General features: G+C 60.2%; 1 protein-coding gene across 1 annotated transcript in view; it reads right to left on the bottom strand.

Annotated features, from left to right (window-relative positions):
- Window positions 1–18,808, bottom strand: part of MYO15A (myosin XVA) — a 46,026-nt gene that overhangs the window by 19,817 nt on the left and 7,401 nt on the right. Inside the window, exons 7-40 of the mRNA XM_058676365.1 lie at window positions 17,453–17,556; window positions 17,314–17,377; window positions 16,667–16,780; window positions 16,190–16,351; window positions 15,570–15,683; window positions 15,010–15,068; window positions 14,798–14,921; window positions 14,041–14,136; window positions 13,639–13,770; window positions 13,252–13,377; window positions 11,962–12,039; window positions 11,282–11,430; window positions 11,137–11,182; window positions 10,917–11,041; window positions 9,782–9,899; window positions 9,524–9,699; window positions 9,101–9,185; window positions 7,707–7,760; window positions 7,506–7,587; window positions 7,298–7,428; window positions 6,970–7,065; window positions 5,398–5,633; window positions 4,444–4,625; window positions 3,940–4,012; window positions 3,610–3,801; window positions 2,927–3,087; window positions 2,724–2,818; window positions 2,053–2,164; window positions 1,839–1,906; window positions 1,685–1,762; window positions 1,350–1,530; window positions 1,141–1,252; window positions 837–942; window positions 671–743 (exon numbers count right to left, since the gene is read on the bottom strand). Of these exons, the coding sequence (XP_058532348.1) occupies window positions 671–743; window positions 837–942; window positions 1,141–1,252; window positions 1,350–1,530; window positions 1,685–1,762; window positions 1,839–1,906; window positions 2,053–2,164; window positions 2,724–2,818; window positions 2,927–3,087; window positions 3,610–3,801; window positions 3,940–4,012; window positions 4,444–4,625; window positions 5,398–5,633; window positions 6,970–7,065; window positions 7,298–7,428; window positions 7,506–7,587; window positions 7,707–7,760; window positions 9,101–9,185; window positions 9,524–9,699; window positions 9,782–9,899; window positions 10,917–11,041; window positions 11,137–11,182; window positions 11,282–11,430; window positions 11,962–12,039; window positions 13,252–13,377; window positions 13,639–13,770; window positions 14,041–14,136; window positions 14,798–14,921; window positions 15,010–15,068; window positions 15,570–15,683; window positions 16,190–16,351; window positions 16,667–16,780; window positions 17,314–17,377; window positions 17,453–17,556 (3,904 nt within the window). The remainder of the gene's footprint in view (window positions 1–670; window positions 744–836; window positions 943–1,140; window positions 1,253–1,349; window positions 1,531–1,684; window positions 1,763–1,838; window positions 1,907–2,052; window positions 2,165–2,723; window positions 2,819–2,926; window positions 3,088–3,609; window positions 3,802–3,939; window positions 4,013–4,443; window positions 4,626–5,397; window positions 5,634–6,969; window positions 7,066–7,297; window positions 7,429–7,505; window positions 7,588–7,706; window positions 7,761–9,100; window positions 9,186–9,523; window positions 9,700–9,781; window positions 9,900–10,916; window positions 11,042–11,136; window positions 11,183–11,281; window positions 11,431–11,961; window positions 12,040–13,251; window positions 13,378–13,638; window positions 13,771–14,040; window positions 14,137–14,797; window positions 14,922–15,009; window positions 15,069–15,569; window positions 15,684–16,189; window positions 16,352–16,666; window positions 16,781–17,313; window positions 17,378–17,452; window positions 17,557–18,808) is intronic.

Here is an 18,808-nt window from a genome sequence, read left to right on the forward strand (position 1 = left end):
AAGCGGGAGAGGGCAGGGGAAGGGCGTGGCTGTGAGCATGTGGCTGGAGGGGAGCTGGTGTGCAGGAAGGGGCTGTGGGCACACGGCTCACATGAGTGAGGTCCCAGGAGTCAAACCCTTCATTGAAGGCATAGAAGATACCCTAAGCAAGTGAGAGTTTGGAGTTCTAGGGCAGGAATGAGTGGAACACATAGACGAGAAACAGCAAGACTGTCAGACCAGGAGTTGGACTGGACAGAGCAGGGTGACTTGGGCTGGCCTCGATGTGTGTGGGCAGAAGTGACTGAAGCAGAGCCCCTGGAGGAAGTCACTGAACTGAGGCCTGAACCACCAGAATGGACCAGGCACCCAGACCTTGGGGTGAGTACCCCAGGCTCACAGGAAAGCGAGCATGAAGGTGCTGGGGCAGCGAGGGGCTTGGCATGTCCCTGCGCCAAGCGGCAGGGTGCGGAGGTTAGGGCTCCCACTGGGGTGCCACCAGGCCTGGGCTGTCGATAGCTTGAGCTGTGTGAGTTTGGACCAGCTGCGTCGCCCTCAGCGACACATAGCGCTGGCTGACTGTGCGGCTCCCACAGTGGACCTGGGCCACAGTCAGCGGACACGGAGGTCACACCCACACAGTATGCATGCTCCCTCGTGTGCTGGAACAGCCCTCCCAACCTCCTCTCACCTGCGGCACCCGCCATGATTGGTCTCGGGACACTAGCCACCGGCTTCACCAGGGCCACAGCCTCTCTGGGCACCTGTGTCACCATCAGAGTGTTCAGGGGCTGGGGGCGGGGCTGTGGCTTGCCAACTGCCCCTCCCTGTCCTCTGTCCCCCCCTTGGACCATCACCTGAGTGCCAGGTGCCACGGTCAGGTGAGTCATCTGGCCTTTTAGGAGTGTCAGGGCCTCCTCGTGGGGGTCCGGCCGCTTCACAAACCCCTTCCCACCATCCTTCCTGGTAAGGCGAGACGCAGACTCACCCACGGGCAACAACTCCAAGGAACGTCCGCCCTGCCTTGGCCCTCTTGGGGCCCACACCCCACATGGCAGCATAACCTGGACCACTGGATATAAACAGGCTCTCGCGAAGGGCCCAGTGGGCAGGTACAGGGAGGGTGGCCGCTCTGGGGTGGGGCAGAGGGGTGATGCTGACCCGCGGGGCGGCTGCTGGTACTGTCTGACGATGTGTTTGATCTGCTGTGTGGGCTGTGGGAAGTGCTCCGAGTTGAGCGTCGAGTGACGCACCAAGTCCACCGGGGGCGACGCTGTGTGGGAGTGGAGGCGGGCAAGGTCAGGGGTGCCTGCCTTGGGAACTGCCCCCTCCTCCCGCTATGCCCCTCACTGCCCAGTGCACGCACTCACTGGTGCTGGGACAAGCCCGGTCCTGAGCTAGGATGGGGGCAGCTACAGGCTTGGTGGGGGCCCGGGGTACTCTGGCTGGCAGGGCAGGGGCTGAGGGCCTCACTGAGGTACGCAGAAGCACAGGTTTGGCTGGTGGCCCGGTGCCCACAGACTTCGGCTGGGCCTCTGGTGCCACAGGTTTCTGTAAGGATCAGGACATGGAGAGGGCTGTTCAGGAGCTTCCCCCCACCCTACCTCCACCCGGGGTGCGCCCTGGGATGGGCTGGGCATCCTGGATTCAGTAAGGTGTCATGTCCTTTGCCAGCAGCCCCTCCCCCTGGGTGGGCTGGGCTCACCTCCAGGTGCAGGGGTCTGGGAGTGGGGCTGAGGGGCTGTTGCTGGAGCGCCATGGCCTGCAGTGTCATCTCACGGGCCTGAGGAGGGGCACAGTGAGCAGGCCGGCCCCTCTCTCTCCCCCCACCCCAACAGCCTCCATCCCAGCTCACGCACCAGCAGCACAGCCTGCTTGTGGATGAAGGCCTGCTGCAGGGCCAATGTGGAGGCGTCCAGGCCTGGGACTGGGGAAGCCGGGCAGGAGGACACAGGTGGGCACGGGGGATGTGGCAGGGGCAGAGTCCCCTCCCTGACCCCATGCCCGTGGCTGCCTCCAGGCCAGTGAGTGGCCCAAGTCCCACCCAGCCGCAGAGCTACCCCGGGCACTGACTCGGCTTTGGTTCCGGGAGTCTCCTGGGGGTGTCGTCGGCATTGCCACCACCTCTGCCGGGCTGGCCTCCCCCTTTCATGCGATAGGCGATGGCTGTGGGCTTCTCCAAGTCCTGAGCACAGGAAGGTGGCTTGAGTGACTGCCTGGATGGATGCTGTACTCAGAGGCACCATGGCAACAGGCACCTGACACCTGCCACTTGCTCTGCCCCCAGCAGCGGGGCAGGGTGGGAGGAGAAGGGTTCCCACTCCCTTTTCATTCCCCCCCACTAGCTCCCAGGTCCTCTTTGTAGAGGAGAAAGCTGAGGCTGCTTGGGGTGCAGATCATGCTGGGGAGCTCTGGGGGAGTTCAGGCAAGAGGCCCGCGACAGGAGGGGGTGTCATATGAGATCTGGGGTTACAGGACCCAAGAAGCAGAGTTCCTCATGTCAAAGTGGACATGCCCCCAAGGGCTGGCCGGCTCCCCACAACATGAAAAAACTCTGTAAGGGAAGTGGGCAGGGACCACTTGGCCCTGTGGACATCATGGCACAAGGTTCCTCAGCCTTAGGAGGGCAGCAGGGTCAGGGAAGGCCCCTTGGGAGGCCAGCCAGGAAACTCAGGGTTGTGAGGAGCCCCGCCCGGCTGCATGAGGTTCCCACACAGTGTACCCTGCTCTGCCCGCATCCCTACCGCATCCCCGTAGGACAGCACGGGGTCAAAGAGGCTATCCAGGTAGCAGTCCAGCCCCTTGGGGGGCACGGCAGGCTCCCCGAGGCTGGCGGAGTCTGCAGAGGGGGGAGGCAGCAGAGAGAGACGGAATCTTTCCCTCGGGTTCGTTTCCCAGCTCACCCCCCCACCTCACTCCCCAGGGACAGCAGTCATGGCTGGCTGACCTTGGTGGGTCGCTGTGCCTCTCTGGGTCTCCGTCTCCTCATCTGTTCTACCCCCAGAGTGGCTGCAGTTGCCATCAGCATGCTGCAGTCTGGGCACGTGTCCCTGGGGCGGAGGGCTGGGGGCCATGTCCTCGTCCGAGTCCCAGCTGTTCCCAAACAGCCTATGGGGAAGGGGCACTTGGAGCAGTGAAACACCTCCCCGGCCCTGAAAGACCCACAGTTCACTCAGAAACCCCCATCCCTTTCTGTGCCCCAAGACAGGCAGCCCTCTTCCTTGGAAACAGTGGGTCCTGGAGCAGGTGTTTGGCCTGTGACCAATGCACCACATCCCCTCACTTTCCTGCCGATGTGCAGCCTGGAAGGGAATGGAGGAGCCCCAGGGTGCTGGGCCACCGTCACCCACATGGGAGACTCTAAGGTCTAGCCTCTCAGCTTTGTGGGCCAGCTCGGGCTGTTACACACATCTAAGGAATGAACCAGAAAGTGGAAGATTTCTTTTTCCCTTTCTCCCCTTCCTTCTCCATCACTCTATAAATAACTAAATAACCTTCATACAAATGCCAGGACCTTTGGTGAGCTCCACTTTCCCACAGATTCTGAAGCTTCTGGTCAGAACTTGGCCTCAGGGAGGGGGCTGGGGATGGGCACAGCACCTGCCTGGGAGAGGCCGGGTAGCTACCTACACTCTGGGGGCTCCCCTGCCGGCTGTGGGCCCCTCCGCAGCCACAATGAAGTAGGACTTCTGTCGTGGGAAGTCAGTAGGCAGCTCCAGGTCCGATACTAGGTCCAGCACATAGTCGTGGCCCGCTAGCTCTGCCCACCGGACCCCGTTCTTCAAGGCCACAGTCCAGCCACGCCACCCATCGGCCAGCCCTCTGGTGACAGGACACAGTGTGTGGGGGGGCAGTCAGGCAGTGCCCAGGGAAGGGCACTGCGGGGAGACCCCAGCTGCAGCAGACCCAAGGAGGGTCCTCATCCTCCCTCTCACCCAGCAGGGCGTCCCAGGAGCAAACCTGTGTCTTAGAATGTCCCCAGCCACCTCTTCTCCTGTACTCCAGGAATGCACCGGGCAGGAGAACTGGTCCCCTGGGGGCGGCAACAGGTGCAGGGCTCAGCCTTTGGTACCTACAGCTGGCTCTGGCTCCACTTGCCTGCTTGCCTCCTCCAGGAAGCCCCATATCATTATCACCCTGGAACCCTGTGGCTGCAGAGCCTTCTAAGGCCCTGGCCACCCCCAGAGATTACTGGGCCCTGCCACCCCCAGAGCTTACCAGACCCTGCCACTATCAGAGATTACTGGGCCCCACCACCCCCAGAGCTTACTGGGCCCTGCCACCATCAGAGATTACTGGGCCCCACCACCCCCAGCGCTTACCAGACCCTGCCACCATCAGAGATTACTGGGCCCCACCACCCCCAGAGCTTACCAGACCCTGCCACCATCAGAGATTACTGGCTGCTCTTCTGGAGGGGAGAGAAGGCAGGTGGCAGTAGGGGTTGGGGGACCAGTAGCTCACCATTGAAACAGCTCACATCCAAGGCCATGCTGGCCTTCTCATGGGTCACTGTCCACTCGAGCAAGGTTGGGGGGAAGGTGCGGGCAGCCCCCAAGCCTTGCTGCTGGGCACGGCCCATGCCCTGCATGAGGCGCTGCTGACACACAGCCTGGAAGCCGTTGGGTCCATGATCTGACACAAACCTGGGGAGGTGGGGGTTAGAGCCTGAGGCCAGGGTGTGTGTGTACACATGTGTGCATGTGGACCCAGGCTAGCCCAGAGCTCCAAGGTAAGGGTGGAAAAGGCCTCAGACTGGTCCAGGAGAGTCCCAGGCTATGCTAGAAACATCTCAGTCCCAAAATGAGGCCAAAGTGGTTCCAGCTCAGTGGGACAAAATGTCATTGGCAGGGCGGGATGTACAACTGGGGTGGATCACAGCAGCTGGACCCGAGGGGCTTCCGCCCCCTTCTCACCCGTCACACCTGGGTGGTCACCTGCCCTCTCAGAGCCAGCCACAAAAGACATGGCTGAACCTCTGCCATCAGCATGCCTGCGGTGGGCCTCCCCACCCCGCTCCATTCCGCTGCCATGCCCAGCAGGAGTGGCCGTGGTACAGGCCCCACTCCACTGCCACAGAGCCCTAAAGTGCTAGTTACGTGATGCCTGCTCAAGGCAAGCTCCATCCAGATGGGGTGGCAACTTTCCCCAGAACACACAGCAGGCCCCAGTCAGCACACACAGGGCCATCACACGGTTCCTGCCAGCCTGTCTCAACAGCGCGTGCATTTTCATCCTCCCAGTAGCAATCGGGCAGTCGGTATGAGGTCAGGAAATACAGGCCCAGAGAGGGTGGCCAACTTGTCTGAAGCTACACAGGCTGGGTGTGTGAACTCAGACCCTGTGAGTACCCTGCCCCACAAATGGTCACTCTCAGCCCAGCCCTAAAGCTCCCAGCTCGCAGGTGGCCACACTCACTTGAGGAGGGACTTGTCGAGGCGGGATGAAGGTGCGAAGCCACTGAGGCAGAGCGCCAGCAGCAGCCAGCCACGCTCAGCGTTGTGGGCACTGGGGTTGCGCCACACCTGGTTGGCCAGCTGCACCAGGATCTCATCCCGCAGCTCGGCCGTTGCCAGCCCCTTCTGCACCACGTAGTTCCCCAGAGCTGTCTCCTGGGCTCCGCGCAGCTGGGGGTCGCCCATGAACCGCAGGACCTAAGCCACAGAGGTGGTTGGTTCTTGCCCAGGGGCCCTCACCTCACCCCTGTTCCCCCACTCAAGTCCCTGTAGGGTCCACGGTTAGGACCATGGCCCATAAATTATGGCCAAGGATGAGCCCCTATAACACAGAGCCCCTGCAGCCTGGGGCCCCAACTCCAGCAGGGCCACCCTGCAATCAACCATGTCCCCACATCCCCCCCTTGAGGAAGCAGCTCTTGGCTCCCTGGGATCCCCCAGGAGATGACATCGGAGCTCCAGGCTGGCAGTCAATGCCCTCACTGACCTGTCTCTGCCCTCCTTACTTCTCTGTACCTTCACTCTCACTGCTTGGCAAATCTCCCTCCAGTCCACAGGAACTCCTCATATGAAAACTCCACAATGTTAGTTTAAAACTATTCTGAGGGGGGCCCGGCGGCGTGGCCTAGTGGCTAAAGTCCTCGCCTTGAAAGCCCTGGGATCCCATATGGGCACCGGTTCTAGTCCCAGCAGCTCCACTTCCCATCCAGCTCCCTGCTTGTGGCCTGGGAAAGCAGTTGAGGACGGCCCAATGCATTGGGACACTGCACCCGCGTGGGAGACCCGGGGGAGGTTCTGGGTTCCCGGCATCGGATCGGCGCGCACCGGCCCGTTGTGGCTCACTTGGGGAGTGAATCATCTGACGGAGGATCTTCCTCTCTCTCTCTCCTCCTCTCTGTATATCTGGCTGTAATAAAATGAATAAATCTTTAAAAAAAAAAAAAACTATTCTGAGGGGCCAGCACTGTGGCAGAGTGGGTAAGGTTGCCACCTGCAACACTGGCGTCCTGTAGGCTTTGGTTCAAATCCAGCTGCTCCACTTGCCATTCAGCTCCCTGCTGATGCACCTTAGAAAGTGCTTGGGCCCCTGCACCCACATTGGAGACCTAGATGAAGCTCCTGGCTCCTGGTTTCAAACCAGCCCAGTGGGCCTAGCATGATGGTCTAATGGCTAAATCCTCTCTGCATGTGCCAGGATCTCATGTGCACCGGTTTGTGTCCCAGCTGCTCCACGTCCCATCAGCTCTCTGCTGGTGGCCTGAGAAAGCAGCGGAGGATAGCCCAAAGCCTTGGGACCTTGGGGAGTGAACCAGCAGGTGGAAGAGCTCAGCTTTTCTTTCTCTCCCTTTTTCTCTCTTTAGCTCTTTCAAATAAATTTTAAAAAATAAAACTATTATGAAATAGAACATTAACATTTTCCCTTCCAGCTCCTCCAGGAAGCCCCCTTGGACCCAGCTCCATCTGGACTACCTAACCCACACTGACCAGTCCTGGGGCATCATGGGCAGGGACTCTAGGTTGGAGACCCCCATACCAGCTTGAAGATGCTCACGGCTTCAGCGTGGTGCTCGGCTGGCAGCCGTGTGAGAGGTGTCCGCAGAGGCACCGTCAACATCCCAAAGGCTGGCTCCTGGGAACAGGGGTGGGCACAGGAGTGGGCAAGCTGGCATAGCAGGCATCCCTGGCGCCACAGACCCTGGGTTAGGCGGGCATCCCCCTCCCCCAGCGCATGGACCAGGGTTGGCCCACCTGGACAGTATGAAACTTGAATCTGGCTGCCAGGCCCTGGCTCTCCCTGATACTCTATTTCCAACCTGTACAACACCCCCCCCACATTCCCCCACCCCAATATCACCCCTTACCTTGAAGTGGCACCGGGCAAACTTGGCCATGGGATAGTTGTTGATATCCAGGGGCAGCATGACCCGGGGCTCGGCCTGGAGCCGGGGAGTCCGTACAGGTACCACCCGGGGTGCTTGAGGTGGCCTCAGGCCTGTGGGGGGTGGCAGGCAGAAGGTGGGCAGCTCCTGCATGTGCCCAAGCCCTCTCCACCGTCCACTGCTACTGTACCTGCTGCTGCTTGCAGGAGCCCAGCCAACTCAGCGGGCACGTCCAGGTGCCCTACGGCCACCACCTCCCGCTTGCCCAGCTCCTGGAAGACAGGCTCTGCCATGAGAGGGGTCTGGCCTGCCCGGCCCTGGCCTGCCAGTCCCACCCCCTCACCCACCCAGAGCCCTGCTGTCAGCGCCGCTGGCAGACCCCTACACCCACCTCCTGCTCCCGCAGCCGTGCCTCCTCCACCCGGCGCCTCTGCTCTGCTCTCAGCTGCAGGAGAGCAGCAGCCAGTCAAGGCAGGGAAGTGGGGCAGAGGCAACGGTCAAGGCGAGGAAGTGGGGGGAGAAGGGACGGCCAGGCAGTCCAGCCTGTGCACAGGAAGGGAGGCTGCAGGGGCAATGTGCAGCTGTTTGGACATGACAGGCCCCACTTCACAGCCAGTGAGAGGCTTGGCCAAAGCAGCAGTGAGGGGAAGGAGAATGGAGGCGAGAGAGGCAGAGGCCAATAAAGGAGAGGAGAGAGGACGGCACACTGGAGGATTCTGGGAGGTTGTTGAGCCAGGTGTGAGGGGAAAAGCGCTCCTTAAGGGTGGGGGGTGGGCGGCCGGCACTGTGGAACAGCTGGTGAAGCTGCCACCTGCGACACCAGCTTTGCACACGAGCACCGGTTCAAGTCCCAGCGGCTCCACTTCCCATCCAACTCCCTGTTAATGTGCCTGGAAAAGTTGGTCCAAGTTCTCGGCCCCCTGCAGCCACGTGGGGAGGCCCAGATGGAGTTCCAGGCTCCTGGGCCAGCCCTGGCCTTTCTGGCCATCTGAGGAGTGAGCCAGCTGAGAGAAGTTTCTCTCTCTGTGGCATTCTTTCAACAAAAACAAAATGAAAGAGCTCTCCTGGACCACTGGCTCGGTCAAACCCTCAGTGCCCTCCAAGCTTTGGGTAGTTAATGTACGTAACAATGGAACCATGGCGTGGTACCAAGGGGCAAGAGTCACAAATCCTGATGTGTGCTGTCCATCCTAACTGATGGCTACCACGGTAACCAGAGGAGGGCAGAGTTTGCTTCCAACCAAACCCAGAACGGACAGCGAAATTCTGGCAGGCCCCTCAGGTTGTGCAACCACTGTTGCACCAATGAGTGGCACAAACCAAATAAGGGCCGAGGACACTCCCATTTTGGCTTCTGTGTCAAGGGGAGTTGAAAAGACCCCTACATGTCTTTTGCGGGCTCTTCTTCCTCTGCAGCCCACACCTTCACGTCTGTCTGTCTGTCTGCTGCACAGGGAAGGGAAGCCCGTGACTATGGTTCCCTGAAATAAAGGCCATCTAAATTCTTTTTATATATTTGGCTTAGTTATTCTTTCCGTGGTGGTTGGCGAATCTAACTAACCAGCTCCCGAGAGCCAGTACCAGGGCAGATCCTGAATACACACTTATTTTATCCTTTCCTAAGTGCCCTCTCACACCCTGGGAAAGGGGGAACACCTTCAGGCTAGACAGCAGTCAAGATCACGCAGCTCCTAAGAGGCAGGGCAGGGATGTGAAGCCAGGCTTTCCCCCCACCCCGCCACAACCCTCTGGAGCTCCGGGTCTCCACGAGGGCAGGGCCTGTACCTTGAGGTAGCGCCGACGGTTCATATAAGTGTGCACCAGCGACCGGAACTTCACCAGGTTTCTCCGCATCTGCTGGTAGCGCTGCCTGCGGGAATCAGAGGCCCAGTGAGCGAAGGGAGGAACGGCCAGCCAGGCTGGCCTGCAGGAGCTCAGAGAGGCCCTGCAGCTTGGCCACTGTCCTCGACCTGGAGGGATCCCCTGCCATGGGTCGGTCTGGGTAGGCAGGTGTGCCATGATGTGCCACTCCACCGAGGGAAGCGTGCTGTCAGAGCTCAGGCGGCCCTCCCCAAGCCTGCTTTCCCTCCCCAGCCCTGCTCTCCCTCCCCAGCCCTGCTCTCCCTCCCCAAGCCTGCTCTCCCTCCCCAACCCTGCCCTCCTCAGCCCTGCTCTCCCTCTCCAGCCCTGCTCTCTGGGCAGCCACACCTGGCCAGGTAGCCTCGGGCCCGGCTCTGCAGCAGGATGATCTTGCGGCGCAGCGAGCGGAAGCGCCGCTGGATGAGGAAGCCGCGGAAGTGGCGCTGCAGCGTGAGGGCAGCCAGATGAAGCACGTGCTCACGCATGCTCTCCAGTAGCTGGTGAAGGTGCTCCTTGAGAAACAGCTGGTGGGGGGCATGTGAGAGCCTGGAGGCTGGCCTGGGACAGCCAGGAAGCCCCTGAGTTGGGGGGCAGGGCAGGACTTACCTTACTGACCCCGACACGGTACATGTTTGGCATGACTGTGCACAGGCGACTCAGCACCGACACACACATGTCCCCGTTGGCTGGCACATCGTGCTCGAAAGCCACCAGACAGCGGTACCTAGAGAGGCAGGGTGCAGGCACCTGCTAAGGCCACCAGACAGTGGCACTTACAGAGGTGGGGCCCAGGTACCTGCTAAGGCCACCAGACAGCGGTTCCTACAGAGGTGGGGGCCCAGGCACCTGCTCGAGGACCACCAGACAGCAGTTCCTACAGAGGCAGGGTGCAGGCACCTGCTAAGGCCACCAGACAGCGGTTCCTACAGAGGTGGGGGCCCGGGCGCCTGCTCGAGGGCCACCAGGGAGCACCTACAGAGGTGGGGCCCAGGCACCTGCTAAGGCCACCAGACAGCAGTTCCTACAGAGGTGGGGGCCCAGGCACCTGCTAAGGCCACCAGGGAGCACCTACAGAGGTGGGGCCCAGGCACCTGTTCAAGGGCCACCAGGGAGTACCTACAGAAGTGGGGGCCCAGCCTAGGTGGCTGTCCTAGGCTGCTCACAGCTGAGCTCCACTCCCCGCTCCTAAGCCATCTGCATTAGGCATTCAGGACCTCTGGGTCAGCAGCACAAAGCGTTTTATTGCCATCTGCTGGACACCCACAATAACTATTAAAACCACCGTCAGAATCAGCAAACCACTTCCTCTCTCCACTTTACTCTGCTCTTCAAGTACAATAAGTAAACACTGAAAACAGGGGCTAGTATTGTGGCATACTGGGCAAAGCCACCACCTGCAATACTGACAGCCTACATGGGAGCTGCTCCACTTTCAACTCAGCTCCCTGCTAATGCACCTGGGAAAACCACTAAAGACAGCCCAAGTCCTTGGGTCCTTTGCACCCACATGGGAGACCCAGAGCAGGCTCCTGGCTCCTGGCTTCATCTTGGTCCAGCCCCAGCCATTGAGGCTATTTCAGGAGTAAACCAGAAGTTGGAAGATTGCTTTATTCCTCAATCTTTCATCTCTCTGTAACTCTGGCTTTCAAATGAATACATCTTAAAAATGTTTTAAGATGGAAAAGCGAGACCCCTGACTAGATCCTATCCTCCACCCCGTAGCATTCCCAGACCATGGTACCTGTCGACGAACGCCTGGAAGGACAGGCGGACTGGAAATCCGTCCTTGCGAATGCGCACCGTCTCCAGCACCCCTGAGTAGCGTAACTGTGCCATCACCACATCCGGCTCAAAGAGGCCCGGCTCCTGCAGGGGAGGCCGCCACGCAGCAGGCACCGTGAGCCATGGCGGGGCAGGGCTGGATAGGGCGAGCCCACAGGGAGGCCTCAGCTCTCACGCACCTTCTTGTGGTTGGGCTTCAGGCAGCGCACAAACAGGGGGTTACACCTGGGCATGGCCAGAGGGGGAGGGCGGCATGAGGCTTCCAGGAAGGAAGGTGTCTGTGGGGGGTCTGCCCACCTGCCCCCCACCACTCCTCCTCTTAACCTTTCCATCTTCTCCACCAAATCCAGGAGCGACTGCTGGAACTTGGCGGCCACCGTGTGTGCCTTATAGAGCCGGGAGACTGAGCTGCTCTTGCCCAGGCGTTGAGGGACAGCCTGGGGGGCATGGCTGGAGAAGAGGTGTGCAACCACCTGGGAGGGACAGCCGGGAATGACCCGGAGGAAGAACCCCCCAGAGAGACAGAAGTGAAGAGGGAAAGAGAAAAGGCAGGAAGCTGACTGGCCCCTGTGCGATGGCTCAGGCCTCTGCCATCTGGCATTCTTCTCAGGACACAAGGTGGGGGCTCAGGGCCTTCCAGGGTGTCGACCTTTCTGTTCCCCGGAATACACGGACTGTGTGCTTGGCCTGGAAGTGGCCGGCTACACACGTGAGGGTGCATCTAGGCTGTGGTCTCACAGCCTGGCCTGGGCCCCGTCCACGCCCAGGACTATCTGTGGACAGTAGTGGGTCTGGGGTGTGGGGCTCTCCAGGATTCCAGGGACCCAAGTTGGGCCTCCCCAAGCCATAGCAGCCTTGAACAAACCGAACTTGAGGGCAGAGGATATCCCAGGACTAGAATGAGTGTGATCAATGGTGTGGCCAGGTGGCGAGCTGTGGAGCGGGGTACATTCCTGGCAAGGAAGGGGAAGGAGCCTGGCTTGGGGGAGGCCAGGCTTGCTCACCCGCGTCCGACTGCGCACGAACAGGTCCAGCACATCCTGGCGCACCTGGTCGTGGTTCTTGTCCAGGAATTTGTGCACCTTTCCAAAAGAAGGAGAACAGAGGCCGGTGTTGTGGCCCACAGGTTCAAGTCCCAGCTGCTCCACTTTATTTTATTTATTTATTACCATTTATTTACTTTTATCGGAAAAGCAGATTTTACAGAGAAAGAGACAGTGAAGGGCCCAGCGTGATAGCGTAGCGGTTAAAGTCCTCGCCTTGCACTCGCTGGGATCCCATATGGGAGCCGGTTCTAATCCTGGCAGCCCCACTTCCCATCCAGCTCCCTGCTTGTGGCCTGAGAAAGCAGTCAAGGAAGGCCCAAGGCTTTGGCACCCTGCACCCGCGTGGGAGACCCGAAAGAGACTCCTGGCTGCGGATTGGCTCAGCTCCAGCCGTTGCGGCTGCTTCGGGAGTGAACCATCAGACGGAAGACCTTCCTCTCTGTCTCTTCTCTCTGTATGTCTGCCTTTCCAATGAAAATAAATAAATCTTAAAAAAAAAAAAGAGAGAGAGACAGTGAAAGAAATTTTCTAACCCCTAGTTCACGCCCCAAATGGCTGCAACAGCCGGACCTGAGCTCAAGAGGCAGGAGCTCCCTCTGGGTCTCCCACACGGGTACAGGTTCCCAAGGCTTTGGTCTATCCTTTGCTGCTGTCCTAGGGTACAAGCAGGGAGCTGGAAGTGGAGCAGCGGGGACACAGAATAATGGCCATATGGGATGCTGGTGCTTGCGTGTGGAAGATTAAGCTATTGAGCCATCGTGCCAGCCACTGTTTCACTTCTCATTCAGCGAACGTACCTGGGGAAGCAGCGATGGATGGCCCGAGGGCTTCGGCCCTGCACCTACACAGGAGACCTAGAGGAAGCTCCTGGCTGGCTCCCACCCAGCCCAGCCCTGGCCATTGTGGCCATTTAGGAAGTGGACCTGGATATCATTCCAAGGGCCTGGTATGTGACAGCCTGCTCTTCCTGACTCCCACTTATTCTTGCCAGGCCAGAGACTCCTTCCTGTTCCTTGGGTGTCCCAACACAGCCCGGGTGCCCCCTGCCAACCCTCTGTCTCCCTTACCCCACCATCCTTCCCACTCCCTAAGATGCACCATCAAGCTCAGAAGTCATGTGACCAAGGCCCAGCCTACAGGTGCAGGGAGGGCTTCCCTCAGGGGACAGAGGTCAGAAATGCAGCCTGGTGCTGCACATGGCCAGTACAGGCATGTGTTTCTCCCTGGGCACAGCCCCCGGTGGCTCACCTGGTAGGTGACCTTGCCTGCGTAGTGCTTGATCGTGAACTCGGGCAGCGGCATCTTGGGTTTGGAGTAGAGTGGGTTGGCGCCGTGGTGGTAATGGCACTTTTGCAGAAATGTGTGGTCGGTGGCCTGGGTGGGGGTTGTGGGGAACAAGGCAGGATCTGTTAGTAGGGGCACTCTGCACAACCTCCAGCCCTGACTGCTCCCCTGGGGCTCACTGGGGAGGACCAGCTGGCAGCTTCCAGCTGTGCTGGGAGGGGAGGGGCAAGTGCAGTCACCTCCCCTGGAAGCCTTCCGTGACTTCAGCAGCTCCAATCCCCACCTGCCCAGACCACAGTGGGCAAGGATGGAGGACAGGTGCCAGCCTCACTGTGGCCTGCGTGCGGTCACCTGGGGGAAGCAGCACTGGTCGTCCAGGATGCGCAGGATGCCGTAGGGCTTCAGTGAGATGAGGTTGATGCATGGCTGGTTGTCAGCGAAGGTGATCTCCCGCCAGTCGATCTGCTCCCGCATATACTCCTCCTGCAGGGAGGCACCAGCAGGCTGGGGCCTGGGACAGCACCTCTGCTAGCACACACCGCCCAGGACAGGAAGCGTGCGCTCCCTCAGGGCCCTGTCAATCACCATCTTCAGGAACAGTCCTCCATCTCCCCCACGCCCAGAGCATGGGCCTTCCTGCTCTAATTGCTGTCAAGACAGTCCCTTAAGGGACCCGCATATCCTTGCCCAGGTCTGCCCAGGGAGGCTGGGTCAGGATGTGGGCGGGGTGGGGGGAAAAGGGGATGCTCGCACCTGCTCCTCCTGGAAGACGATCTTATTGAACAGGTACTGCAGGTTCTCATTGGCATAGTTGATACACAGCTGTTCAAAGCTGTTGAAGCTCAGATCCTGCCCAGGGATGGCAGGTGGGGGTGAGGCTGGGCTGGGGCCCTCCACGGAGGCCAGCATCCTGTCTCTCTCTGCCTTGAGACCCCGCACACCTTCACCCTGCATTTTGCACAGCACCAGCTCTGTGCACTGGGGGAGTGGACAGCACCCGCCTCGCAGGCCACCGCTGAGTGGTGCTCACTGTCATCTTGCTGTGTTCTTGCCCTGCCCTGCTCAGTGCCCGCTCAGTTCACTCAGCACGGCAGCCAGCTCCCCCGCACCTCCTGGCCTCTGCACACATTGTTCCCTCCGGCCAGGATTTTCTTCCTCTCCCTCCAGGAAGCCCTCCTTCATTCCTGTGCAGTTATGGCTGCAATCACACAAGCTGTCTTCCCCCCTCCCAAACTCGAGCCCTGAGGGCAAGCCCTGATTGGGTGCTGTCTCGTGTCCCTGGTAGCAGCCAGCACAGGTCCTGGCTCCTAAATGCCCCTGGAAGTGCAGCAGGGGGGAGGAGGGGAGCAGAAGAAAGGGAAGGAGGCGGGAGCCAACACCGAGGCGAGAGCCCTGATCCAGCTGGGGCAGGCTGTGGGTGGAGACCTGTCCCTGAAGAGGCAAGGCTGGCCCTGTGCCTCCCCAGCCCCCACGCTCTCACGCAGGCCCCACGCGCTCACGCAGGCCCCACCTCAAAGCCATAGATGTCCAGGATGGCGATGGACAGTGTATCCTGTCGCGGGGACACCAATGCGTTGACCCTGGCGATGAGCCAGCCAAACAGCAGTGCGTACAAGACCTTGGCAATGGCATCCCTGGAGCAGAGGTGGTGATGCGCTGAGCAGGCCCCGTGGCCAGGGCACCTGGAGTCCCAGGGCTAAGCAGAGAAAGGCGTGGCCTCACCTGGCATCCACGGCGCTCTCCACGGTCAGGGGCGTGAAGATCTTCTCCCGCATCGTCTCCTGAGGAGGGGGCAGGTAGCACAGAGTCACGGAGGGACAGCAGGCTGGTTGTCACTTCTGGAGATTGGGAGTGGGGAGCCATGGGGACACAGAAGCAGGGAGTTCAGAGAGAGAATGATGGGTCTCAGACATACAGATGGCCAGAGCGTGGAGAGGATGCCCTCCCCCCACCTTTGCCTGGCTTGCTGGTCGAGTGGAGAAGGCAGAGGCAATAGAAGCTGATGCAACGGATCGACTCTGGGGAGGTGGCAGGGGGTACAGGCCTGTGGGTATGAAAACCCAAGAAGATCCTGACCCAGTCAGAAATCAGGGAAGGCTCCCTGGAGGAGGGGGTCACTGTTGGGACAGGAAGGACAAGTGTGTATGAAGACAGTACCAGCCTCCGTGAAAGCCTGCATGATGAGAGGCTGTGCTCGACCCAACAGGCAGACAGAGAGAGGAGATGGGGGGGTGCGGGGGGGCGTGCAGTACAGGGCAGCTCTGGGGGAAGGCTGGACTCACGGTCACTTTAAACGTGATGGCCTTCTGCAGGCCCTCGGGGGAGATCTGGAGCAGCTCTGCCACCGCCTGAATCTCCCGGGCGCTCACCACCGAGGCCACCTCCTGTGCATCCGTCTAGGCGACACACCAACAGCAGTACAGATCCAAAAATCCGATGTATTTAAAAGGTAGAAGGACAGAGGGAGAGAATCTTCTCCCCACTGGTTCACCCCACCCACCAAGTGACTACAATGGCCACAATGGCTACAATGGCTACAATAGCCAGGACCCTGCAACTCCATCATCTGGGCCTCCCATGTGGATTTAGGGATCCAAGCATTTGAACCGTCCTCTGCTGCTTTCTCAGGTGCATCGGCAGGGAACTGGATCAGAAGCGGAGCCACCGGGATTGGAGCCAGTACCCATATGAGATGCAGGTGTCACAGGTGCAGGCCTAACCTGCGTGCTACAGTGCTGCCCAGCCCCTGACCTCCGCCGATACAATGTTAGATTTTTCACAGGCAAGCAGACCCTAGAGCCCAAAATATGCAGAATAGAAAAGACAGAGAAAGAGCTTCCCCTTGCAAGGGAAACAGCAGATTTCCCAGCCTCTGTGAAGCCTGTCCTGGGGCCCCCCTCACCTCGTATTTTTCAAAGTAAACATTGCCCAGGTGCAGGATGGAGGCCAGGATGCGGAAGATGCTGTCCTGGTCCTCGCCACTGAAGCCCAGCACCTCCATGGCAGTGAGGAGTCGCCGGAAGTCGTCGGCATCGCTCTTCCCGGCGATCTCGCAGTTCCCACCCTGTGAAGGCTCGGGGTGAGTGGTCCTGCGCAGGGCCGGAAGCCCTCGAGGCATCCCTGCTCTGCCTTGGTTGGCAGTGTGGCATGTGCCGGTAAGCACTGAGCCCCATGCTACAGCTCCTTCACACTCATTTCCTTCTAGAAGCCTCAGGAAATTGTAACAGTGCATGGTTCCCAGGAGATGGATAAGGAAAGTGAAGCCCAGGGAGGAGGTGTAGCGGCTTCAGGGCTCAGAGGAAGAGCCAGATAGGTCCTGCCCACCCCCAGCCCCGGCAGCTGTTGCCAGGGGACACCTTCCACCTGCTGGCTCACTCACCTGGTTCAGGTAGTAGTAGGTCTCAGCCTCCTGCAGGCTGAAGACTTGCCGCAGCTGGGCAGGCAGCCCCGCCAGCAGCTCGTAGAAGATGTGGTAATTCCTCTCATTTTTGGCCTGCAGTACAGGTGGGTAGATGCAGGGAGAGGAGGCACCTGGCTCAGGCCCTCTCCCCCACCATACACACACACGTGCGTACACACACACACACACACACACAGAGCCATGCCAAGGCCGCATGCAGGTGGCATGAGTCCACTCCATCATGGGCTGGTTGGCACTGGGGCTGGGCAGGGGAGAGCCCTCGCAAGGAGCAAGAGGGAAGCTGCCTTTTCTTCTGGGGCACACAGAAGGTCCTGGCCTCCCAGAGTCCGCCTGCACAGCTGGGGAAGAGACAGTTTGCTGTTAGAAAGGCAAGGTGCTTCAGCTGCTGAGGCAGTGCAGGGAGGCACCGTGCAGTGTTCTGGTGGAGTGGCAAGGGGCTGAGCAGGAGGGGGCAAGGCAGGCTCCTGGGGCACAAACAATGCTGCAAGGAGTGGGGATCTTCGAGGTGTATGTGGGGGACGAGGAGGCGCACAAGTACGCAGACACGCATACAGGATGTCACTGCCTTGACACCAGCCCCCCGCCCCCGTGAGGGGCGGCCCAACCTGAAACACAATCCTGGACTTCTCCAGCAGGTACTGGGAGGTGACGGCACCGGAGATCACACCCCTGGGGGCGGGGACGGGCTCAGTGTGCAGTCCATGGCTGCGAGGCCTGCCGAAGCCCCTCCATGCTCCCACTCACCCTTCCAGAAAGATCTCCACAAACTTCCCAAAGCGGCTGGAGTTGTCATTCCGGACAGTTTTGGCATTCCCGAAGGACTCCAACAGGGGCGTGGCCTCCAGGATCTGGAGTCCAGGGGAGAGGTGGGCAGCAGGGCATGGGGAGGCACTCAGACCTGGGTCCCACCCTGAAGCCCACACCATGCTGGGTTCTCCCACTGCAACCCCCCGCACAGTGCCACAACCTCCTTCCCCACCAGCAGCTCAGCTCCAGCCCTGGATGCATGCTTTGGGACGCCTCTTCCTGCCCGCCCTGCTGTGCACCTACACATGTGCACACACACGGAGTTTTCAAATACCTTTATCTTCAAGAGCGCAGGCAGGGAGGGGAGAGGGACAAGAAGAGAAGCGGGTCACCAGCAGAACCCGAGGGACCAGCAGCGCAGGCCACCCAGGGGCTGACCGACCTCTCTGGGGTATGACCACAGGACAGTGGGATTGGGGACCGCAGCGCTGCACCTTCAATGCTGGGAGGCCAGGACAGGCTCCAAGGCCACCCCCTTCCCCTGCCCACGACCACTAGCAGCCAGAGAAGCCCTGAGCTCCCTGTGCCTGGGCCCTGACCCTGCCTTTTGCTCTGTCCCAGGTGTCTTCCACATTCGGCCAGGCTCTCACCCCATGGAAGCTTAGGACCAGGAGCAGCCCAGCCACCTCCTCCCCTCCGGGCTGCTCCCTGGTCACCTGCTTCCAGCTGTTGGCACCTGCCATGTCCTCTGTCTAGACACTTGCTCTCAGGCCCCTCCCTCAGGCAGGCCTCCACAGCCCCCTCAGCTGTGGGCCCCCTCTCCTACTTCCTGGGTGTCATCTCTCTCCCCAGCTAGGTGGTGTTTGCAGAGCGTCCTCTGCCACTGAAGGGAGCATCCAGCAGCAGTGGCAGAGCAACCCAGCCAGCCACAGCTGAACTCAGCCTCGCCTCGTCCTCTCCCAGCTCCTACAACAGGGGCCTGAGCCCAGGGACCACAGCAGCCTCAAGAGCGCGGCTCTCCAACTCGCAACACAGTCCTAAGGAGGAAGCAGGGGAGGCTCCTGGGCCAGCACCTTCCTCTGTGTACTCCCAGGGGGCAGCAGGGGCTGGTCTGGGCTCCCTCGAGCTGTCCTAGTCTTTAGTCCAGGAGTCCCCTGAGGACTCGGGCAGAGGGGTCAGCTGGTTGACTATTGCAGGTGCCAGCAGAAGGCGGGGCCTAACATCAGGGAGGAGCCAATCCTGATTGGGGCTACCAAGAACATGTGACCAAAGCCTGTCCAATGAGAGGGAGCCCTGAAATACTGGGAGGTTGGGGTGTGAGCCCCAAGCTAATGTGCACAGGAGGGTGCAGTC

Source organism: Ochotona princeps, chromosome 17 (assembly GCF_030435755.1).
Source record: "Ochotona princeps isolate mOchPri1 chromosome 17, mOchPri1.hap1, whole genome shotgun sequence".
NCBI lineage: Eukaryota > Metazoa > Chordata > Mammalia > Lagomorpha > Ochotonidae > Ochotona > Ochotona princeps.